The sequence below is a fragment of the Triturus cristatus genome, chromosome 3_2 (genome assembly GCF_964204655.1).
Source record: "Triturus cristatus chromosome 3_2, aTriCri1.1, whole genome shotgun sequence".
NCBI classification, from domain to species: Eukaryota; Metazoa; Chordata; class Amphibia; order Caudata; family Salamandridae; genus Triturus; species Triturus cristatus.
In genome coordinates this window covers 696,972,255-696,992,246 of record NC_140584.1, presented here as the reverse complement: position 1 = coordinate 696,992,246, position 19,992 = coordinate 696,972,255, and the positions used below count along the sequence as shown (strand labels likewise).

Genomic DNA, 19,992 nt, shown 5'->3' with positions numbered 1-19,992 from the left:
GAATCATACCCACATCTGTTTGTAACAAAATTAGTAGAAAATGCTCTGCCTCCAGTAAAGAATAGAGTATTAAAATTCGAGAGTACCTGGCAAGGTAACACTCCAACACAAATGTTACAAATGTTACAGTACCACCACAATAGAATTAAAGAGGAACAAGAACATGAACACAGACGCATGAAAGACACAAAAATGAAAATGCTAGTTTCCCAGACGGTCCCAGCCGAAGGACATAAAAAGGGTATGACACATTCCGATTCAGCAGGACCTGTAAAAGGGACATGCAATTATTGTAAAAAGCCAGGCCATTACGTACACGATTGTCCAGTTCTAAAACATAATATCGCCATAGGTAAAACACAAGAAAGATCACGGCCACTAAGACAAGACCAGAATGAACAAGGAGCTATACAGCATGTCCAGGCAATGCCAGCCGCACAACAGCCAATACAGTTTGTACCAGCTGTACCCCCATTACCTGTTGCTGCCACACAAACAACAACACGACAAATGTATCAGACCGCACAGTATGAATATCCCGAGTATCAGCGTTACGCATGAACTAGCCTAGAGAGGGAAGTTGACTTACCCCTTATCGAGATTCCTGTGGATCAAGAAGGACCTTATGTACATAGTAAATTATTAGGTCAAGATAGAAAATTTTTACTCGATACAGGGGCAAGTCGAACAACTATAAAACGTAGTGAAGTTCCAGGGGCACCCCTCTCAGGCTCACAAAATATTTCCCTTGGTTTTTCAGGCAAACCTATTGTTAATGAAGTGTCACAGCCTCTGCCACTCACGATAGGACCTCTGACCCGAACTACAGATTTACTGCTTACTAAATCATGTCCAGAAAATCTATTAGGAATAAAAACGTTAAAAGCCCTAGGAGCTATAATATGTTGTTCTCCGGAAGGAGTAAGATTGTTTTTACGTGATTTTAAAGGTCACTATGTATCTAGAGACATGGATCCCCGACTACAGACTTTACCTACACGTCTATGGGCACGAGGCCCTACTGATGTTGGTTGCATGAATATTACACCATATCGAGTCACACTAAAGGCAGGAGTGGTGCTACCACGAATGCGACAATACAAGTTACCACCAGATGCTGTAGTGGCTTTACTACAAATCATTGACGAGCTCATTGCCCAAGGAGTAGTTGTGGAAACAGACTCCAATATATGTAATTCACCGATAATACCGATTCTTAAACGAACAGATCCGAAGGCCCCGCCAGTATATCGATTGGTTATTGACCTGCGCGAGTTAAACAAATGTATTGTGCCACAATTCCCTGTGGTCCCAGATATCTCGTCATTACTGACAGCTATTGATTCCGAAGCGACATTCTTCACTGTAATCGATCTCAAGAATGCCTTTTTCAGCGTCCCAATAGATCCGGAAAGCCAATATTTGTTCGGATTTAGTTTAAATGGACGTAGCTTTAAATTCTCACGCGCACCTCAAGGATTTACAGAAAGCCCCAGCATCTATAGCCAAGCATTGAAACGAGAACTTGACAGTATCCACATGCCAGTTAACACGGCTCTGTTTCAATACGTCGATGATCTGCTGATCACCGCAAGAAGCGAAGCTGAATGTGAAAAAGCGTCACTGACAGTTTTACAATTTCTAGCCGAAAAAGGACACAAGGTTTCCCCTTCTAAGCTGCAATTCTGTGTCCAGCGAGTTGTTTATCTTGGACACTCGCTGGACAAGGAGGGAAGGCAGCTTACACCCGACCGCATTCAGTTGATAGTTAACATGCCAACACCTAAGACACAAAAGGAGGTGCGGGCTTTCATAGGCCTCACTTCATATTGTAGACAGTGGATCCCGCAATATGCATTCCTAGCAAAACCACTCATTCAGTTGACAACCCAGGAGGCAGCCACATCGACTATTCTCCCTTGGACTCAGGAACATACACAAGCTTTTGAAAGCCTAAAGAAAGCTTTATGTCAAGCACCAGTTTTAGCAACACCATGTTACAGAAAACAGTTTACACTCTTTGTTACAGAACGCGAAGGTACTGCCTTGTCAGTACTCACACAGGAACAAGCAGGAGCACACAAACCATGTGCTTATTTTTCTAGTACATTAGATCCAGTAGCTCAGGCTTTGCCTGCGTGCCTGAAATCAGTAGCAGCGACAGCTTTAGCAATCAGACAAAGCGATGCCATAGTGTTAGGACATCCATTGACAGTTCAAGTACCACACGCAGTAGAGGTTCTTGTAAATAGAACACAAACACAACACTTGACCGTAGCACGACTTACAGGGTATGAACTGACACTGTTTCAGCCGCATATAGAAATAAGACGCTGTAACACATTGAATCCTGCCACACTTTTGCCAGTAATCGGAACAGACCCACTAATCCATGACTGTATTGAAGTCATTACTGTAACGACAAAACCCAGACAAGACTTGACCGATGTTCCATTGTCAGAACCAGACTTAACATTTTATGTCGATGGTTCATGCATGAGAACAAGTACAGGAGAGTTAGTAGCCGCTTATGCAGTCACAACCGATACTGAAGTTATTGAAACTAATCGTATAAATACTTTGTCAGCTCAAGCCGCAGAGCTCATCGCTCTGACACAAGCCTGTATTCAAGCCACGAATAAAAAAGTCAACATATACACTGATTCACGTTATGCATTCGGAGTTGTACATGACTTCGGCGTGCTGTGGCGAGAGAGAGGTTATTTGACTTCCCACGGTGCCCACATTCAGCACGGACCCCTCATTCATGCATTATTAGATGCAATACATCTACCCACTGCAATATCAATTATGAAATGTAAAGCCCATACAAAAGTTACTGATACCATTTCCCAAGGCAATGATCTAGCCGACAGAACAGCTAAACTGACTGCTCAAATTCAAACCCCCGATATGACAAAGACAATAGTCCCGACACCGACACATTGTATGACAGTTAAAGATCCTACTCTTGACGTAATTGACATACAGACACATGCTACACCAGACGAAATAAAGAAATGGACTGAATTAGGAGGGATCCAAACGGACCAGGGATGGATGATGAAGGAAAGGTCTGTGTGGTTCCTCCCTGATTCAATGGTCCAAGTCGTAATCAACACTATACATAGTCCAGCACATCTAGGAGAAAAAGCTATGCTAGATAGCATTCAACACATTTGGTTTAATAAGCATTTACGAGCAGCAGCCAAACAAAAGGTCCGTACCTGTATGATCTGTTGCCAGTTCAACCCGGGAAAAAGTGTTCCCGTAGAACAGGGTGGATTTCAGCCTCCTGATCACCCTTTTGAAGTCCTACAGATGGATTATATCCAGATGGAACGATGTCGAGGATTCAAATATGTTCTCGTGGTTGTCTGCGCTCTGTCCCGTTGGACAGAGGCGTACCCAGTTTCAGATTACACTGCCCCGACTACTGCCAAACAGTTGGTTCGAGAATTCTTCCCACGATACGGTTTACCACGTGTTGTCTACTCAGATAACGGCCAGCCGTTCTCATCCGAATTAATGAAACACGTTTCACTTCTGTTAGGTTATCAGTGGAAATTCCACTGTGTCCGACATCCCGAGGCAGCAGGTCTCGTAGAAAGACATAACCAGACACTGAAAATCAGACTGTCCAAAATATGCAGAGAGAAAGGTGTCGACTGGATAGTAGCATTACCAGTTGCACTCTTTTACATGAGAATGGTAGCACACTCTAGAACAGGGCTATCCCCGTATGAGGTGATCTTCGGTAGACCACCGAATATGTGGGGGACGCCTATACCACGCAAAATAACTGATATTGACTGTAATATGCTGGCAGATTACTTGGCTTCCTTGATGTCTGCACTACAATCTTCTCGTTCACAGGTAGCTGCAGCCTTTCCCGACAACACTGAGGCGAAACCCCATGACGTTGTTCCGGGTAATCTTGTCTTTGTGAGAAATTTCGACAGAAAAAATCAACTGGAGCCCAGGTGGAAAGCACCCAAGTTGGTCCTGTTGACCACAAGAACAGCCGTGAAGATCGAGGGCCGCAAGGGTTGGATTCATTCAAGTCACATAAAAAAATTTCATGGACTACCTTCAGATATAGACACCGTGCCCTGCACTCCCTCACAGACTGATTCAAAACTTCCTTTGGTGGAAAAAACGGAAAGCGAACTTTACAAACTAAAGCTTAGGCCCACCAAGTCGAGCAATTTGACTGTTTAAGTCCTCTCCAAGGTGAAGCGGTTGAATTGTCTCTGACATGTATCCCCTGGACCTAAGTAGAGGAAATACCGGAAAAATGTTGAAACGACAGGCGTATTGTAAATCACTGTGTAGCCACTGCATAGTGACATTATTAATTTTGTTTTTATTGAGTCTTTTAATAACTATCACAAGTATGTTGTTGCACATATATTACCCTATTTCTAGACATGTTTATAATGTTGCTGCTGAACATTCTTTTAGTGACTTACCTCCGCATGAATTGTCTTATAGACTTGCGCTGCGCAATAACACTTTCATTAGTATGTTACACCATTCCCATCAGACTAGTAACGCCACCAATTGTTGGGTGTGTGGCCGACTCCCTCCCTATCAGAATTATGAAGGAGTCCTGCCATTCTTTCCGCACCCATTTACACATAATGGCTCCTGTGGAGCATGGTTCAGTTTAATTAATTCCATAGACTCAGACACAGCAGTTTACCAAGACCATTGGATATGGGGAAACCTGAACCTAGTTTTACTCAAAGTCTGCTACCCTGACAAGGAGGGTCGCCCCAAAGGAACAGGAACTGATCTAGAAAATGAAGTATATGGATTAGGTAATTTTACACCTAATCTCATGATTCTAAATGTCGTATCCGAAGTTGAGCTAGTCTTACCCACCATGTCAGTATTCCCAGCAAAGGGTGAATTATGTGTAAGAAAGGTTGGTTCTATACATATGGGCCATAGTAAATGCACTACTACAGTAGAATTCAGTGATCAAGGCAAATCTTCATTCAGAACTTCTCGCCACTCCTACTTTATATGTGGTCAGACTGCATATATGCGTCTACCTCTAGATTGGGATGGTACCTGCTACATAGCATTCCTTTTGCCACCTGTTTTCCTAGCTCCTCCTGATTATTACAGAAATATTCATTTAGTACACAATAGAGAACGGAGAGATCTCCCCATTGTCGATTACACTGAGACGGCATGGGACAAGTATGTAGATTTCAATAAAGGCATCTTTCCCTATATAGGTACTGTTACTAATAGTAAGCTAATACGTAGATTAACTAGAACCCTTGAAGCAGTAGTGAATGAAACTATTTCCGCCTTAGGCAATTTAACAGAAGAACAGTCTGCTATGCGGATTGTTGTGCTTCAAAATCGTCTTGTCCTTGACGTCATCCTGGCTGATAGGGGCGGAGCTTGTAGGGTCATCGGATCAAGTTGCTGCGTATTCATACCAGAAAATTCGCCATCCGTATATAAAGCCATCACTCGCCTTCATAAGATAGTAAGCCAGATACACCAGAACCCAGGCACTTGGACTTGGTCCAGTTGGTTTTGGAATACGGTATCAGCCTGGGGATGGAGAGTTCTATCCTTCCTAGGTTTAAGCCTTCTCATACTATTCAGTTGCTGTCTATGTCTGCAATGTGGACCAGCAATTTGTGGTCTGTGTGCCACATCGTGCATTCCACATCAAGATTTTCATTCAAGATCCCGGAAGAAGAAAGAAGAACAAATGATGCTATATGAACAGATAAATGGATTGATGAAGATTGATATCTCGTGAAGGGCAAGAAGGGGACAAGGAGGGAATGTGGAAATATGGATTTTTCTGGTCAGTTATGTCCCCTATCTTGGACCCCAACGGTTCTATGTGCATGTCGCAAGTACATGTATGCTCCCTCCAGTTCCAGTAATAATGACGCAAACACATGTGCGTCCATCGTCAACATGTCCTCTGTCAGATCCGCCATAAATGGGCTGGATATTCCATTCCTAAATATGAAAGGCTACCGGCTTTATATGGTTCACTTATGCCATTTTACAGTTCAGGCAAAAAGGCCCTGATTCTGTCATCGAACTCCTTTTGCCTTCTGTCTCTGAAAGCTCCAGTTCAAGCCTGCATCCGTGACCATGAACTTTGTCTCATTCTCTGCGCGGCTCACGAAGCCTGACATCAGCCTATTCTCTGCCAAGAACTGTATTTCACCTTCGAATTATCTGCTTCCCCCTCAGCCGATGCATTCCTGCCTAGTAGCTTAAGTAAACATTCTTCCAGTTACCAAGCAAAAAGGCCCATCTTCTCTGTCCTCATGCAAGTAATTCATAGCCCTGTTACCATGGAATATTCCTACCCCCTCGCATTCAGTGTAGACACCTAGACGCTTGTACACGCACGCACAGTCAGTATAGAATAGATTCTGTCCGAGAGTCCTTCTTTTGTGGATAACATAGTTCTTTAAACATAGGATGTAGATATGATTTGGGATTAGGTTGACTTGACCCCCCAGACTTCTTGTCTCCACACGTAGAGCTAAATGTCAAGTCCTCGTCACCCCCTAGTTAAACGTCAATTATACGTCAGACTGCTGCGCGCGCATCAATGCCAAGTATTATCTTATAGATCCACCTATGTATTACATCATAGCCAATCATGTTCCTTTTTACTCATTATTACACCCATTTTCGGCTACGCACACCAAAACGTCAATGTCCTTATCAATTGTTACGCCTACTGTATTCACTTCATTATGATGTATATATTATAAAAGTTACTGCTTGTCAATAAAGTATGTACTTCACTTCCTGAACTCCCGTGGTGATGGAACTTGAAGCATCCGATTATAATCGCTTATTGGAATAAAGCCCATTCTGAAACTCTAATATCACGGATTCTGCCTCTCATTTCATTGAGCTATTTTATTATGTTCCTGTATCAAATTCAGTCCCGGTAAAGGAGAAATATTTACCACAGAGTTTCACCTCTACATTCAATAACGATATAGGGCGGTATGATGAGCACACCTCCGGCGGTTTGCCCTGCTTATAGATAGGTACTATTGTGGCCATGCGGAGATCTGGCGGGAGCATCCCTTCCTCCAGCGCCCCGTTGAATAACGCCAATATATGCGTGGTGAGGAGGTCCGCCGTTCTTTTAAAGAATTCTGCTGGGAACCCGTTGGGGCCAGGAGATTTCCCCGGGCGTAGCTTAGCTATCGCTTCCCGTACCTCTGCTACAGTAATCTCTGCCTCCAGGCTCTCACGCTCCTCCGCCTCTAGACTGGGGGTCTCAACCTCCTCTAAATACTGACTGATCTCGGCTGTCGTGCCTAGGTCTCTAGCCCCATAAAATTCCTCATAATAATCTGCAAAGGTCTGCGCTGTCTGAGCGTCGGTTCTACTAGGCCGGCCGTCAGCACCCATCACCTGATCAACCCACCTCGCCTCCTGTTCTCTGCGACTCAGCCATGCCAACAGTTTTCCCGATTTATCCCTCACGTCGTATAATCTATGCAGAGTTGCCAGTGCCTGTGTCTCGGCCTCATTAGTCGTCAGGTCCTTATACTGCTGCTGGGCGTCCAGCACCCACTGGAGCACGGGTACCCCCCAGCCCGTGACATGTTGCTGTTCCAATTCCAGAATACGCGTTTCAAGGTCCCTAATGCCCCCCCGTTGCCTTCTCCCGTCCTCCGCTATCCTATTTTGTATTTTATCGCGGAGAACTGCCTTCATGGCCTCCCAGATCATCACTCTCGACTCCACGGAACCCTAATTGTCTGCCAGATAGACTTTCACGTCCGCCCTGAATCCCCGTAATAGGTCCTTGTTCTGTAGATCCCATGCAGCCAATCTCCCCCTCCCGGGCTTCGCCTGTAGTCCCAGTCCCAATGTCACCAACAGTGGCGAGTGGTCCGAGATGCCACGTGCTAGGAAGTCTGCTCGGCTCGTCACATCCATCACATGGCGGGGTCGGAAAACGTAATCCAATCTGGAGTACACCTTGTGCGCCCCTGAGAAATAAGAGTACACCCTAGTCTCTGGATGAAGCCATCTCCAGGCGTCCGTCAGCCCTACCGTGTCAATAAAGCGTGCTAGAGGGGAGTGCTCCGGGGGGGGCCAGACGTTCCCCAGACCTGTCCAGTGTGGGGTGCATCACGTCGTCAAAATCTCCACCCACCACGTGCCGTGAGTCCGGTGTGTTCAGAATGATATCAGTCACCCGTGCAAGGTTCTTGCCTGGAGCCTAGGGGGTGCATACACTGACACCACCGTCATCTTCTGGCGTCTCCATGTCCCCGTCACTCCGACATATGTACCTTGTGGGTCCGACCAGGTGTCTGTAACTATGAAAGGGGGGGATTTCCGCACTAGAATGGCCACCCCTCTGGAGCCTGACGTGAACCCTGCATGTGCTAGTACCTTGTACGCACCTCTAGCCAAGAATCCGTATCGTGTCCCCTGTAGATGTGTTTCCTGTAGCAGTACTATATCAGGGGCCCTCTGTTTAACTAAGGCCATGACCAGTCCCCTCTTTATCTTTGTACCCAGTCCATTTACATTCCAGGTGAGGATTTTGACCGATCTATCATCTCGTACCCCTGTCCCGGGGTCACCCATCCTGTCAGAAGACATCAAACTGGGTCAGGACATGTAACGGCAGGTCCCTTGTGTAGGGCCCATAAGTGGCATGGACCGTTCCATCTGCAGCATGCTTAAAAACAAGAACCAGAACCTCAAATCTCCCCAACCTACCACCCTCTGAGCCCTCCCGCCCTTCCCCAACCCCCCCCAACTAGTGGACCCCAAAAATACCCCCCAACCCACCCCTCTCCCCCGTCCAGGCTCATCGCCATCCTAACGACAGAGATACAGCTGTTCAAGTGAAGGAGGTCTGTCGCCCACCCTCTATTAACCTCGCCACGAACTTGCCCGCTTCACCCCTCTGATGGAATTTCGTACCAGAGAATAAACCACAACATAAAACTGAAGAAACAATAACACAATATAAAGCAATCCAAATACCGTTAAAGAAACCGTAATAAGGAAAAAGGGGAGGAAAACACGAGGGGGGGGGGCGGACAACAACTTGCGTGCTCTCCGCTACAGTGTCCACGACTGGCTGACCCCCTGCGTCCCTTCATCACGAGTTGGAATCCTGCGGTTCCCCCCTTGAGGTCTCCGTGTCTTGCGTTTGTCCCTGCTCCATATCTTTCATGGCGGCCACCAGGGGGTGCATCGATCTCCCCTCCAAGTCCTCCCCCTCTGAGGCGGTATCACCAGGTTCATCTTCCCCCTCCGAACTTGCCTTCTCTGCCAGGCAGCGAAAACGCGAGCCCGTCGGCCGGGCGGATTCGAGGGAGGTTGCACTATTCCATCTCCTTCTCCGAGTACCAGAGGCCCCGTATGGGCCGGCCGCCAAGTCCCGGCTGCCTCGCCTGCGCCCCACTCACTGCAGCCTCTGCGATCCTTGGGAGCCTCCCCTAGGGTAATCCCGCTCCGGTGGCCCTCGGTCCCCCACCCGCCGCCGGCCTACAGGTGGGCGTTCCTCCAGCCACTGCCAGGCCTCTTCTGGGGAATGAAAAAACAAGGACTTTTCTTCGTAGATCACTTTCAGCTTCGCCGGGAATAACAGCATATATTGTATGTGAAGTGCTCTGAGCTTGGCTTTAACTGAGTCAAAGGAACGCCGCTGTTTTTGCACCTCCTGGCTATAATCCGGGAAAATCATAATGTGCGCGTTCTCGTGTCGGATGACCCCAAGTTTCCGAGCTTCTCGTAGTATCATGTCGCGGTCCAGAAAGTTCAGGAAGCGAGCAATGACTGGCCTCGGTCGCGCTCCCACCGGCGGTCTCGCCATCAGTGCTCTATGTGCCCTCTCAATTACAAAGCAAGTGGAGAATTTATCTTTCGGAAATGTGCGTAACAGCCATGAGTGGAGAAACTCAGCCATATTTGGTCCCTCAAGTCCTTCCCTAAAGCCTACAAAACGGAGGTTGTTACGTCTCGCCCTATTTTCGGCATCGTCCACCTTCCATAGGAGTTGCGTATGCGAGGCTTTGAGATCCACTAGGTCTTTCTTCTGGGCCTGCACAATGTCCTCCGCCTCCCTGATCCTGGTCTCTGTAGTCGTGACACGTTCAGCTAAATTGCGAAAGTCCTGCCGCAGGAGCGTCACCTCCGTCCTCACCTCCCCGATTTTGTTTTCAAGGGCCTCACGGGATGCCTGTATGGCATTCATTAAGAGGGCCGTGTCCGATGTTGTCCCTCTCGGTTCCGACTCCACCGCCGGAGGGGCCATTGCAAACCTGTCTAATGTGCCCTGTTTGGGGGGCCTGGGGTCCAGGGTTTTCCTGCCCATTGTGGGCTGCGTTGCCGTTGTATCTTCCCTGGTCTTGCTTTATACTGGACCACCGCCGCGCAGGGATCCCGGTGCCCTCACGGTCGATATCCTCTCGCCTCGTCACCAGGCAGCGCCGTCCGAGTCCCACGTATGCCCAGTTACCGCGGGCGGGACCACAGCACACCCCACTTTCACGCCCCCCAAGTCTCAGACACCAGTCCGGGGCCGATGTAGTTCGCCCCAGCCCCCGTCAAATGCCAGTAACCAGGCCTCCTGTTGCAGCACTCAACCCCCCTCCGATGCAGGGTGGGGAGGGGAGGGGGGGGTCTCACCATCGCTCGTCCTTCCCACCTCCACTCCCGTCAAGCGCCCCGGCCCTCACCGCTTCTCCAAGGCCCTCCACTGAGCGCTCCTGCCACCTTCCCAGGAGTCAGGATGTCACTGTTCCCTGGGGGAGGGGGGACCCCCACCGATCTTCTGACCCAGGAGATTGCCCTCCGCGACTCCGCCATGCTTCCTCCGTCCTGGGATGTCCCCTACGCCGACTCCTGCCTCCCAGACCCGCTGATCTCTTTCCCCACTCTACCGCTTTGGCAGTGCCAGGCCTCCTCCCACAGCAGTCTGTGTGCGGCACCGCCGGCGGCGGGGGGAGGAGCAGGGGGGGCCCCCAGATGTCGCGTCCAGTCCGGTGTCAGCAGGCAGGCAGATCACCTTCAGCTAGATGGGTGAAATATCGCCGAGAGCTCCGCTACCCAGCCTCAGCTGTCGTTACCCCCGGGGCCGCAGTCCGGGCGGACAGCTCCGTGCAGCACCAGGTCCTGGCCGTGCCCGCACTTCTCTTGGACCACGCCACTCAGCGGGGGCAGCCTGGTGTTCTACAATGCTCCAGCGTGCGCCGCGGGCCCACCGCTCTCACCAGTCCAGGCGCTCCAGCCTCCCTCTCCAGCAGTCACTCCGTCTCGTTCCCAGAGCTCAGGGCGGGGTCCCGCTGCCCTCCTGGGGTCCCGACGAGGCCGCAGTCCGCCTCCGCAGCCCGCACCGGTCCAGAGCCACAGAGTGGTCCGCCTCACTCCAGGTGCCCCCGCGGAAGGACTCGCCAGGCCCGCCCCGGTAGCGCCGGTCTTAGGTACACGAGGCCTGCGCCATCCTGGGTCGCGTGCCCGGCCTCCGTCTCCGCCACTTTCCCTCTAGGAGAGCGGGTCGTTCATGACCCGGTTGGGCACCGAAGTGCCGCCAGGCAATGCAGGGGCCCCAGAGGGGCATCCAAGTGCCGCCGTCGGGACTCCGGGTCGCCGTTATCCAAGTCGGATCGCTGCCGGTAGCCGGAGCAGAGGAACTCGCGTCCTACTCGGCCATGTTGCTAGCCACGCCCCCCCCACCATGCCAGACTTAAGAACTTTCTTGCTCATGTGCAGTTTAAAATCACCCAGCAGACGTGTTTCCGCTAAATTGCCTTTTTCAATGCAGGTTACAAACTAAGGGTACCAGCTATAAGTCTTTAAATACATGTAGGTTGGCTCCCATTGAAGGACATTCCTTGGCCACAAAAGGAGAACTGTGATTTCATGGGAAATACTTAATTATTAGCAGCATTGCCTACCACAGTCATCCTTGTCCATATCAACCAGTTTAAAATACAAGGTCCCTTGAAGTAAAACAGCACATTATATCCCAGTCAGCCTACATCTGTGAGCGTTCTTTATATATATTTGTTTTCAAAAACATCATAAGTGTTGTTTATATTATACAGAGATTGTGAATATTAACATTAGTATAAGGTACTCGAGCGAGACTTGAAAGAAATACTTCTTGCCAATGTAGGGGACATATATTTTGTGCTAAGTTGCTGACACCCTACTTCTTTTGGGGGTTGACGTTTTATGGCTAGGAACGGTGTCAACAACACATAAATGAAATTTTGTTAAACATTCATCAACTTGCTACACAGTACCTGTAAGAAACACGAATGTAAAACTTGTCTTTGGTGTGCGCACATTCATCAGAAGGCCTTACCTGCACTACAAGAGCGTGTCTCTTTAAAGCATACTTTTGGGATGCCATGTGGATAAATGTTAGGCCGATACATAGGTTAGTTAGAGTTTCATTTTGTTTTGCCCGAAAGGCCTGCACATATTGTCCTAAAAAACAAAAAAAGTGCTGTAAAATATGTGCAACCATAATGTATAGCAAAGTCAAACTTTCAGAAGAGAAAAAGAGCAAACATAATTTTTAACCAACTATGCCAAACACTGAAGAGCATCAAGCAAATGCGTCGGAGCCAAATATGTTTGGGATGCATGGCAGAACTAGGGAGATACATTAAGCAGAATAAAAAATAATTTTTGAGAATTGTATTGAATATGCTACTTACCAGTATGCATCTGTTCTTGGCATGTAGGGCTGCTGACATTCATATCTGTGCATAGATCGCCGCCTAGTGTTGGGTCCGGATGTTTGCACGTTGTTGTCCTGGAAGAGTCTTCGAAGTATCCTGGGATAGGTGACTCCTCCCCTGGACTACAGTGCGCATGGGCATCCTCTCCATCCTCAGATTGTTTTTCGCCATTGTGGCAGTGATGGAGTAGATACAGAAAGTGATGACCATGCTTACAGTAATTCTGAGAGCTGCAGCTGCTACAGGCGCCGGGGAGGAGGGAGGGCGATATGAATGTCAGCAGCCCTACATGCCAAGAACAGATGCATACTGGTAAGTAGCATATTCAGTTCGAGGCATGTGGGCTGCTGAATTCATATCTGTGCATAGAATATATAGCAGTGCCCTCTATTAGCGGCGGCTACCAGTGCCAGCTGCAGCGGTCTGAAAAAGAGTTTTGAGAACAGCCTGTCCTACAGCTGCCTGCTGTTTTGATTGCACATCTACACAATAGTGTTTGGTAAATGTGTGTGTAGTGGACCAGGTGGCTGCTCTACATATATCATGCAGGGGAATGTTTCCAAGAAAAGCCATGGAGGCCCCTAACTTACGTGTTGAGTGGGCTCGTGGGGGAATCGTTAATGTGCGTTTAGCCTTTTGATAGCAAATTTGAATACATTTAACGATCCATCTGGCTATACCTGCCTTGGAGATAGCGTTACCTTTGTGGTGTGGGGCAAAGGCAACGAAAAGTTGTTTTGTCTTCCTAAAGACTTTAGTCCTGTCGATATAGTACATGAGGGCCCTCTTTACATCTAGTGTATGGAGTGCTCTTTCTGCGACAGTTTGTGGGTTTTGGAAGAAAACGGGCAGTTCAATAGTTTGATTCATGTGGAACTGCGATATTACCTTGGGCATGAATTTGGGGTTGGTACGTAGTACGACCCTGTTGGCGTGAACCTGTATAAATGGCTCTTGAACGGTTAGTGCCTGGAGTTCACTAACTCTTCTTAAAGAAGTGATCGCTACTAGGAAAGCTACTTTCCAGGTAAGGAATTGAAGCTCGCATGAGTGTAGAGGTTCAAAGGGTGGACCCATCAGGCGTGTGAGGACCAAGTTGAGGTTCCACATTGGAGCCGGTGGGTGGCTTGGAGGAATGACTCGTTTGAGTCCTTCCAAGAATGCTTTGATGGCAGGCACTCTGAATAGAGAGAGGTGCTGCCTGGTCTGCAGATAGGCTGATATGGCGGTCAAATGGACACGTATAGAGGTGTACGCCAGATTGCATCGGTATAGGTGTAAGAGGTAACAAATTATGTTTTGTATGGATGCGTCTAGCGGGTTAATGTCATTATTATTGCAATAAATGACGAACCTCTTCCATTTGGCTGCATAGCAAGCTCTGGTAGTGGGTCTCCTGGCCTCCTTAATGATGTCCATACAGTCAGGTGGCAGGTTTAGGTAGCCAAACTCTAGGACTTCAGGAGCCAGATTGCCAGGTTCAGCTGTTGCGGATCTGGGTGCTGAATCTCTCCATGGTTCTGCGTCAAATGCGCAGGTTTGATCCGCAGCCTTTGATGCGGCACCACGGAAAGTTCGAGAAAGGTGGTGTACCACGGCTGGCGTGCCCACGTTGGAGCAACCAGGACGAGTGTCAGTGAGTGGTGTCTGAGTTTGCGTGCCACCAGCGGTATCAGTGGTGCTGGGGGAAAAGCGTACGCAAATCTGCCTGACCAGTTCATCCATATCGCATTGCCCTGCGACTGCGGATGTGGGAACCTGGCGGCAAAGCTTTGGCATTTTGCGTTTTCGCTTGTGGCGAATAGGTCTATGTCTGGGTGACCCCACTGCTGGAAGTACGGCTGGAGTACTGATGGGTGTAACTCCCACTCGTGCATCTGGTGGCTGTGTCTGCTGAGCAGATCCGCCATCTGGTTGTCCTTGCCGGGGAGGTGTTCTGCCATGAGGAACATGTTCCTCTGAATGGCCCACTTCCACATGCTCTGAGCCAGATGAGACAACTGTGGAGAGTGTGTTCCTCCCTGCTTCTGTATGTAGTACATTGCGGTCATGTTGTCCGTCCGGATCAACACGACCTTGTTGCACAGATGTACTTTGAATGCTTTCATAGCTAGGAAGATTGCCATCAGTTCCAGAAGGTTGATGTGCATCTTCTTCTGATGTGTTGTCCATAGTCCCTGCACTGTGTAGTTGAGTACATGAGCTCCCCATCCCTGGAGAGACGCGTCCGCTGTCAGTACTATTTGTGGAACAGGCTCTTGGAACGGTCGGCCCTTGCAAAGGTTTTGTGGATTCCACCAATGCAGAGAGTTATATGCCCGACCGCTCACCAACACTAGGTCTTTCAGCTGTCCGTGAGCCTGATTCCACTGACGTGCTAAGCACTCCTGAAGCGGGCGCATATGTAATCTCGCGTGCGGGACTATGAAAATGCAGGAGGCCATCATGCCTATCAACTGCATGAACACTCGCGCAGGAAGGGAGTGTTGGGGTTTGAACTTGGAAATCAGCATTTGCATGCTGTTGATCCTCACTAAATTTGGCTGAGCTGTGGCCGCCAGAGTGTCTATAGTCGCACCTAGGTACTGTTGTACGTGTGCGGGCTGGAGATGGGATTTCGGGTAATTTAGTGAGAATCCCAGACTGTGAAGGAGGTGAATGGTGCGGGACATGTGGCTGGCACATTGCTGGGCTGACTTTGCTTGAACGAGCCAGTCGTCCAGGTAGGGGTAGACGTGAATGTACTGCCTCCGTAGATGTGCCGCCACAGTAGCTAGGCACTTTGTGAAAACCCTGGGTGCTGTTGTCACGCCGAAGGGAAGGACTTTGAATTGGTAGTGCTGTCCCTGAACAGTGAACCTGAGGTATTTTTTGTGTGAGGGGTGAATGGGTATGTGGAAATACGCATCTTTGAGGTCCAGTGTGGCCAGGAAGTCTCCCTGCTGGAGAAGCGGGAGGACTTGCTGTAAAGTGAGCATGTGAAAATGCTCGGAAAGAATGTACCGGTTCAGGGGTCACAGGTCTAATATAGGTCTGAGCGACCCGTCCTTTTTTGGTATTAAAAAGTACAGGGAGTACACCCCCGTACCTTGCTCGTGGACGGGTACGACCTCTATTGCGCCTTTTAGAAGCATACTTTGCACCTCCTGCTGTAAGAGCGTTAAGTGCTCTGAGGACATAGGACGGTTTTTTGGAGGTATTGTGGGTGGGGTTGAGGTTAATTCTAGGCAGTAACCGTGTTTGACAATATCTTTGACCCACCTGTCCGTGGTGATGGAGTTCCACGTGGACAGGAACCTTTGTAGCCTTCCCCCGACAGGTGTTATGTGGTCGGGAGGAAGGGAGAGGGCGTCACTGCTTGTTCTTGGGGGAGGACCTGGTGTTGCCGTAGCCGCGTCCTCTGCCCTTTGTGCTGGAGCCACGATATCCACCCCGGATGTTTTTATCGTAGGTGGTTTGTGTGTTGCCCTTGTTGTATGTTTGCTGTGACCCCTGTCCTCTACCTGCTCCTCTATTTCCGGGGCGACGAAAGGAGCCGCTCCGAAAGGACTGAGTTTGGAGAGCCCCCATGGACTTTGCAGTGTCCGTGTCCTTTTTTATTTTCTCTAGGGTGGTGTCAACCTCCGGCCCGAATAAATAGTCGGGGTTGACAGGCTGGTTGAGTATGTTATTTTGCACCTCAGGTTTGAATCCGGAGATTCGCAACCAGGCATGTCGTCGCAACATGACGCTAGTGTTTATGGCCCTGGCAGCTGTGTCTGCGGCATCCAGCGCACACTTGATGGATGCGTTTGTGAGGAGCTGTCCCTCCCTGATGAGGATCTCTGCACCTTCTTTGAATTGGTCAGGGAGATGTTGGAGTAGTTGTTCTAGTGTATCGTAGTGTGCTCGATCGTAGCGAGCGAGGAGCGCCTGAGTATTGGCAATGCGCCATATGTTAGCTGCCTGTGCGGCAACCAGTTTGCCGGAGGTCTCTAGCACCTTGGACTCTTTGTCCGGGGGAGGAGCATCACCTGTTGTTTGCGAGTGTGCCCTCTTGCGAGCATTCGCAACTACAATGGAATCCAGAGGTAACTGGCCTCTAATGTAGGTAGGGTCCCCAGGCGCCGATCTGTATTTTTTGTCGATCCTGGGGTTTATCACTCTTGCCCTGGTGGGCTCCTTGAAGATGTCCTTTGCTGGTTTAGGACACCCTTCAACATGGGTAGAGTTTTTATGTTCCTTTCTGAGGATGCGAAAGTATCCATGAGAAAGTCGTCCTCCACGGTGTCAGAGTGGAGTTGCACCCCATGATTGGCCGCAGCACGTTCAATTAGGGCATTGAACGCGGCAGTGTCCTCTGTGGGAGATGTTTTTGCTTCATAGAGTTGCGGGTCCTGTGCATCCATAGGTGCACCTGAGTCTACAGGGTCATCCCAAGCTTGATCAGGGTCCTGTTGTCCTTCAGGGTCCATCTCTCCGGGGTAGGGGACGTGGTCACCCATGTAGTCCTCCAAGACATCTGTGTCGGAGTGTGTTGGAGAGAAGGACTGTGGATCCTGGTAGGGGGAATGGAGAGGTTCGTAAAGAACTGGTTCCAAAGCCACTGGCAACTTTCTCTTAAGTGGGATCCGGAAGGAGTCCAAAGCTGGCTCAGAAGTTATTTTCCTCTTGTGGAGCATCATCTTGCCGGTGTCGGCGTCGATGAGATGTGATGGAGACGTCTCCGCAGGAGAGCGCTCGGCAGGCGTGATCGTGGTGTGTGTGACCCGTGTCCTGATCTGGAACAGTTTCGGGGCCGTGGACGGCGGCAGGCCAAAAGTAATGTTGGCCGGTGCCGAAGAGGCTGTCGGTGCTTTTATGGGCTGCTCGGAGCCCGACGTGTCCTGGAGGCCTGTTTTGTGTTTGGTGCGTTGCGCAGCAACGGGCCGCACCTGGAGCGCCATCGAGTCCTTGGCGCCGACCGGTTCCGTAGAGGCAGGCGTGGACTTCTTCGGCGCCGATGAGGCATCGAGTCGAGGGGCGGTAATGGCCGTCGACGTCTTCGATGAGTGTGCCTTTGGTGGTGCTGTCGAAGCGGTGAGAGACGCAGCAGGCAGTTTGACCTTTGGGGTCGGAGCCGATGGCGTCGGTGCCGGAAGCCGAGTAGGTTTGTTGGCACCGAAGGTCTTTTTCCTTATATCGACGCCGACGTCGGCTGCTGCAAGCACGGCACCGAAGTCTCTTTTGGTGCGCTCGGTGCCGACGGGTTTTGCTGGCGTCGAAGGTGTGGTGGGCCTCGATCCGACCAGCGTCACTTTCGGTTTCGGTTTCAGTTGAACCAATACAGCTTTCGGTTTCGGTTTCGAAGAAGGGAAACCAGCCGTTTTGGGCATTAATGGCTGCCACTGAATGTCCGAGGCCGGGCCAGGGGGCGGGGCCGAAGAACTGCGGGATAGGTCTTGGGTAAGGCCCGAAGGCGATCCCTCGACCGGAGCCATAGATTGGCGTACTGGGATATCCTCAGTTACGGGTAGGCCTTGCTCGTCACCGGAGCTACTCTCTTCGGCCCCTAAGGCCTCATTGTAGTCTCCTACCTCGGTGTCGTCTTCATCTCTGCGAAAGAGTGTTTCGTCGACGTCTTCCGACCCGGAGTCGTGTTCGGAAGCGGGGCTGGAGGGTAGGTTCTCCACGTCTTCGATATCTTCGTTTTCGGCGCTGAAGATGTCGGCCGGGGCCGGTGCCGCTTGCTGAGCCTCGCCGCTCGTCGATTCCGGAGAGTCTTCTTGGATCGGAATCGGGCACAGGCCATACATGTAGATTCGTCGTGATCCGGTGAAAGGCATTTGTTGCACACCGGATGGACGTCGATGTGGGGATATTTCGCATTACATTCAGGACACCGCTTGAATGGTGTCCTCGACTCCATCGTCGATGCAACGGGTCGATGGTTGTGTAAGAGGCGAAAAAGTTGGTTCTGGAAGTTAGTAAACTAACAAGATACTATCGATACCGATCGGGAACAGTACCGACGCGAACTAAAGGCCTTTTGGCCTAGAAAAAGTTTTTCCTAACTTGAGTCAAGATAAGCACATCCGAACCCAATGGCGGAAAAAAACAATCTGAGGATGGAGAGGATGCCCATGCGCACTGTAGACCAGGGGAGGAGTCACCTATCCCAGGATACTTCGAAGACTCTTCCAGGACAACAACGTGCAAACATCCGGACCCAGCACTAGGCGGCGATCTATGCACAGATATGAATTCAGCAGCCCACATGCCTCGAACATTGTTTTACCCCTCTGCCTCAAATTGGCTGAGCACACTTGGTGCCCACTGCGCCTCCTAGCACAGCTGCGAAGTTTTCATATGGCTCATGTGTGACATTTATGTCGTCTATATGCACTTATGAGTCACATTGAACCACCACATGCGTGACACTTTGGAGGAAAACCAAACAATGAAGCGCATGGAACCAGATCAATATCACAAACGACACCCTTTCAAGCAATGAGAAGCCATACAAATGCAATAAAAAAACAGAACCTAGAGGGCATCACATTTTGATTACATAGCCCTGCAACCATTGACATAACCCCTAGCCGGCTCTTCAGTATATGTACCTCTTATATACCTTCAGACCACCATAAACACAGCCATAAAATAAGCCCCTAGAAGGCCCTGCACTCCCAGCGGTAGAGCAAAATCTACAGCCTTAGGAGTGCTATGAAACATTTAGTAAAAAATCCCCATGAGGTCCAGGCTTCCTGTCCCCCGGAGACATAGGGTATGTACTTCAAAAATTCAGGGAGGAAGGACTGGCATCGGATGAGGTCCAGGGCATTCCCCCAGCAGTTCTTCTCGTCCACTATGGATAAGAAAAACAGGGGTGGCTATCTTGGTGGCGAGTGGGGGACAGGATAGCGGAGGTGAAAGGGTGCCTCTTGGCCTATAGACTTTGGGTGGGAGGAGCACCCTAGTGGTGGGATCCATAAACGCACCAATTTGGGGCAGGAGAAATTTCTGAAAGTGGCTCTTTCTGAAGTCCGGAGTTCACAAGTGAGATGGGTACTGGTTGGGGGGGGGGCCTAAATTTAGTGATGGACACGGTCGTTGACAGATCAAGCCAATGGTACAATCAAACTGGGGAGCTATCTGCAGATGGCAAACGCTGGCTGCAGACTAGGGGGCTAGTGGACATTTGGCGGGTAGTTCATCCCCACACTTCCCAATTCACGTTCTACTCGCACGCGCACCACACATATGCTCGGCTCGATCACATGTTAGGCACGAG

General features: G+C 49.8%; 1 protein-coding gene across 1 annotated transcript in view; it reads right to left on the bottom strand.

Moving 5' to 3' along the window:
- Positions 1-19,992, bottom strand: part of GTF3C3 (general transcription factor IIIC subunit 3) — a 371,442-nt gene that overhangs the window by 85,578 nt on the left and 265,872 nt on the right. Inside the window, exon 16 of the mRNA XM_085648757.1 lies at positions 12,359-12,483. Coding sequence (XP_085504883.1) covers positions 12,359-12,483 — 125 coding nt within the window. The remainder of the gene's footprint in view (positions 1-12,358; positions 12,484-19,992) is intronic.